Consider the following 4,811-nt stretch of genomic DNA (forward strand, 5'->3'; position numbering starts at 1 on the left):
CTTCATTCTTATCTTGGCGTTCTGTCCCGCAGTCTCAGGCGCAAAAGGTTGCCGATTGTTTCTGGAAATTCTCCCTGCTGTTCCGTTTCTCTCTGAGTTATTTTACACCGTTTCCCGTCTACCTGTGCGGTCCCCTCGCTTTTTCATATTTCACGCGGAAACCCGCGCGCGCGAAGCTTTGATAAACACTAACGTCTCTTTCGGCAAAGACTCTTTTTATACAAGGGTTGAATACGACTATTCACGATTGTTGAAGGCAGGACACGAGCGACAGGAGAGAGAGAGAGAGAGAGAGAGAGAGAGAGAGAGAGAGAGAGAGAGAGAGAGATTATCCTTTAGTGTCATCAGAAGCTGCATTTTTCGAATACAATAACGCTTCAGTCTGCGGAAATGGATTACCCCATATTGAAAAAATAACCGAGCATGGATATCTGTGAGAATTACTTTCAATTTTGTTGCTGTTCGACGTTTCATTTTTACACACTATCGTTGAAACGTACCTGATTTTTCGGCAGCGTACTCTAAATTTTGTACAATTTCATATCAAAAACAGTATACTGAGAGAAATGAACTTACAAAATTTATTAAAACTACAAGAAAAATTGCTATAAAATATAGTAACTGACTGACACAATGTCCTTGTGAGGAATTTTGATATGATAATTTCAATTATTATAATCTTTGTCATAATTTTTATGATAAGCAAACATTGAAATATATTATGGTTCATTATAAAAATTGCTATAATGCATGATAAAAAATAGGATGAACAATATTTGCATTAAAATATCTTCATATTTATTCGTGCACACAATAAATTTCATTATAAGATCGAAAGAATTTAGTTACATAGTTTAGTGAAAAATACTAAAGCTCAAGAAAAATTGCTATAATCATTAGTAATTTTTACTAAAATCGAAAATTACTATCGGATTATAATAAATTTTACTATGTTGCATAGTAAAAAAAGCGAGAAAAAATAGCTATATTTACTGCCACGGGAAAAAAAAACGCGCGCGGCGCATGACAACGCTATTCAGGTTAGGTTCGTCATGCCATTGCCGGTGTTTTGAGTTGTGTCAACATTGCCAGTGCTGATCGTTCTGTTGGAAATTTCGTGTTGACAGTCGTAAGTACAATTAATTTTTATCTAAATACACTGAAATGTAGTTGCTGGTTTGGACAATTTTCAATTACATTTATCACCAGAGCTCATCGAAAATCATTTTCATGATACTATGCATGTTATTTTTTCTAACCTAACTTTCACACTTTTCATATATTATTCTCAGTGAATTGGGTAATTTATTTCGATTTCTATATGACTTTGAGTAATGTTTGTTAAAAATGGCTGATGAAGGGAATTATGTAGAGGTAATTTTGTGGATTCTATAAGCGTTTGTTTCTTGTAAATAGTTAAGCGTACTGACAAATATGCGTAATAGTTACAGAGTCAAGACGACGTTCAGGACGAATCAGGCAATGCAGGCCCATTAAAAGACATCACAAACAACAATGAAATTATTCCAGCTAACATTACAACTAAATAAGTAGAACAAGACGTAGATCAAGCTCCTGCAATTGCCACATATATCAGCACTCTAAGTTTTTGTTTGATTTGAGCCCTTGTAGAAACTTACAGTAGATTATTGGTTTACACGGAGATAGAAAGTTTTGGTATTAAAAAATTCATAGGTAAGAATAACATTGATTTCAGCCGATCAATGTAAAAATGACAATGTCTAATGAGATTTGTAATGTTTTCAGGTCATTTACTGCCGACAGTTTTTAAAGCACACGCCTGGGGTATTCTTTATACCCTTTTAGATATGTTTAGCTATAGGATGCATCACATCCAACCTAATTACAGAGTACAAATTTTGAGTCATTTACATAGCCTTGCTGCTGTACCACAGACTAATCAAACGCAATTACATCTCTGGTAACTAAAATGATTTATTTTTGAAATCTATCTAAAAAATTGTTTAATAAAAGAAATATTAATTTTTCAGTGTTGAGAGTACTGCATTACGGCTAATTACGAATCTCGGCTCTGCAGAAGTTCAACCGCATTTGTCCAGATTCTTGTCTGAACCAAAAACACTTGTTTCCGCTGATTCGGAAGAGCTTAATAGGGCTTTAGTTTTAACTCTTGCTAGATCAATGCATATTACAGGTATTAATGATTATATTTAGTAAAAGCTCTTATAATACTTATTATATTTTCTTTTAATATTATTATCTTTTCTGTTAGGAACTGGTGGAGATGGAAGTGGTACTTGGTGTAAGGATCTGCTTAATATTATTATGCAAAACACGCCGCATTCGTGGGCGGATCACACGTTGCAATGTTTCCCTCCCATTTTAAGCGACTTTTTCTTACAAAATAGTATTTCGAAAGAGGATAAACAACAGATAAAGGTATTCATCTTTTCAAAAATTTCAATATTTTCTCACAAGTATCATCTGTAATTTAAATGTTTTTGCACTTTAGAAAGCCGTTGAAGAAGAATATAGAAATTGGAGTTCAATGAGCAATGAAAACGATATTCTTGCTCATTTTGCTGTTCCGAATTCTCCTCCGTTATTTCTTTGTCTCTTGTGGAAAATCATTCTTGATAATCATCGTATTAGCATCGTATTATAAAGCTCAAGAAAAATTGCTATAATCATTAGTAATTTTTACTAAAATCGAAAATTACTATCGGATTATAATAAATTTTACTATGTTGCATAGTAAAAAAAGCGAGAAAAAATAGCTATATTTACTGCCACGGGAAAAAAAAAACGCGCGCGGCGCATGACAACGCTATTCAGGTTAGGTTCGTCATGCCATTGCCGTCTCATGTATACGTACTCCACGAGCGACGCGGTGTTTTGAGTTGTGTCAACATTGCCAGTGCTGATTTAAGCTATCGATTTATGATCAAAGAAACGGCTGGCCCGACTTTCATGTCCAGGAATTCTAAACTATTATTTAGAAATTCATTACCAGATTTTGAAAAGTACTGCCACTTATTGAACGAATTTGACTTATCAAGCGTTAAAATGGTTTTTTTTATATAAACTTATAAAAAAACATAGTATTTTTGTGTCTGCTTCTTCTTCCGGTCCTGTTTTTCATGAAGTTCATGAAATATTCAAACGGAATTCAAAGCATACTTTTATAACAAAAATATTAGGAGAGCGATCATTTGCATGCCTTTAAAGTTTATACACTTGATAGTTATGATTGGAATAAGGTAGAAGAAGAAGAAGTTCACGACTATTATTTATCTAAAATGGTTATGGCATGCGATGGATTTAATTATATTTAAGAAAATTGGATTTAAAATAAACATATTTTATTATTGGAAGTGTTATTTCTTGTTATTTTTTTCCTCATAAAAAGTTGAAATTATATTTGAATTTTACAGAACCAGTTGAGGTGTGTAAATTTCAAGTCTAACAGTAGATGGCGTCTTCTTTCTCGCGAGTGGCGAAAACTATCGCCACTTCGTATATATAAGGGTTCCAAGTTCTACTTGCACATCAAAATTGCGTGCAAAGTGAACTCGGTATTAGAAAGAAGCGTGTTATATAGGATAGGTAGTTTGAATGATTAGCGAATTTGGCGATCGGCGATTAAAGCGACTCTGTACATTGTATATCAAAAAATCTGGAAATTTAGTACTTAATTGTCATATATCTATACATATAAATGCGCTCCTGTGGAATTTGTATTTTTTCATTTAATTCCTTGACCAGTAAATATTGCTATAATCGTGAACGTTATTTATCATACCGAAAAATGAAGATTTCTTCATGGATATGCTAAAATTTATCACACAAATAGTAAATTTTACTATAACGTATAGTGAAAATTGAAGCAGTAAAATTTACTATAATTTGTAGTAAAAATTATTATATCGCAGATGTGTCAGACCGTTACGATATTTTATAGTAATTTTTACTACAGTTTTAATAAATTTTATAGGTTTATTTCTCTCAGTGTATGAATAAAGTAAAATCGCACATGAAAAAATAATTAAACCGAATTATATTCAATATTTCATATATTTAAAAAAAATTATATAACAAATTTAGGCAATATTACATTTTTTAATTCTTCTAGAACTGAAGCATATTTTTAGCTAGACCTAGAGTTACATAGTGTTCAAAAAGTTCTCTTGTCCGGATGCGGTTTTGCAATCTTCATTGCATTCTACTTGAACCACTATCCCTCTAATATATTGCTGTCTCTTCCAGGCTAAAATAGTATACATTATTTTCAGATACAATATACGATAATATCGAATGCGATTTTTACTTTTAATATTTAGCGTTCACTTACCATTACAGATTCTTCTGCAGTTTACGAATTCTGGATTGGCTTCCCATTCTAAATAGGAAATTTGAGTAAAGAAATCGCTTAAATTTATAAAAACTCAGAAAATGAATTTTTTTTTCACTAACCCCAATTGTGGCGAGCCGTATGGTAAGCAGTAACTAAAAACAGATGGTAACCAATAACCAATAAGGCGAGGAAAAACAATCTAGACCACATTTTTATGTTATGTAGTTCTTGTTATTTGATAGAATACGAGCTCTACTTAATCGAAGGTTCTTTTATACTAGTGATTATGCTAATAAGATGTTATACAAGGCGATAACGACGGTTGAAACAACACACGTGAGATAACTACAATAGAATGTAATAATGAAAAATTATACAAGCGAGATATGAAAACACATTTTGTTTGTACAATTATTCATTTAGTTTAATGAACCAAACTTAATTGTAAGTTATTATAACGAGACTACAATTAGAA

The 4,811-nt window shown here is 32.2% G+C and overlaps 1 protein-coding gene across 2 annotated transcripts; it reads left to right on the forward strand.

Annotated features, from left to right (window-relative positions):
- The first annotated feature begins 842 nt into the window (after positions 1 to 842).
- LOC131673924 (mediator of RNA polymerase II transcription subunit 23-like) lies at positions 843 to 3,425 on the forward strand. 2 transcript variants are annotated; one of them, XM_058952316.1, is made up of 6 exons: positions 843 to 1,129; positions 1,446 to 1,695; positions 1,768 to 1,942; positions 2,013 to 2,176; positions 2,255 to 2,421; positions 2,495 to 3,425. In XM_058952316.1, exons 3-6 carry the CDS (start codon positions 1,830 to 1,832, stop codon positions 2,645 to 2,647), a joined length of 597 nt encoding a protein of 198 aa, XP_058808299.1. In that variant the 5' UTR covers positions 843 to 1,129; positions 1,446 to 1,695; positions 1,768 to 1,829; the 3' UTR covers positions 2,648 to 3,425. The 2 variants fall into 2 exon arrangements, with proteins under 2 accessions (XP_058808299.1, XP_058808301.1); XM_058952318.1 differs by having other exon boundaries at positions 1,452 to 1,695.
- Positions 3,426 to 4,811: the final 1,386 nt, after the last annotated feature.

Source organism: Phymastichus coffea, unplaced genomic scaffold (assembly GCF_024137745.1).
Source record: "Phymastichus coffea isolate CEN01 unplaced genomic scaffold, Cenicafe_Pcof_1.1 PCOF00205, whole genome shotgun sequence".
Lineage (NCBI taxonomy): Eukaryota > Metazoa > Arthropoda > Insecta > Hymenoptera > Eulophidae > Phymastichus > Phymastichus coffea.

What these genes read in the sequence shown, in the direction of transcription:
- LOC131673924 (XM_058952316.1), top strand. Translation starts at nt 1,830, where the DNA reads ATGTTTAGCTATAGGATGCATCACATCCAACCTAATTACAGAGTACAA. An exon ending in CAAACGCAATTACATCTCTG is followed by an intron (nt 1,943 to 2,012) that starts GTAACTAAAATG and finishes TTAATTTTTCAG; the next exon opens with TGTTGAGAGTACTGCATTAC. An exon ending in TAGATCAATGCATATTACAG is followed by an intron (nt 2,177 to 2,254) that starts GTATTAATGATT and finishes CTTTTCTGTTAG; the next exon opens with GAACTGGTGGAGATGGAAGT.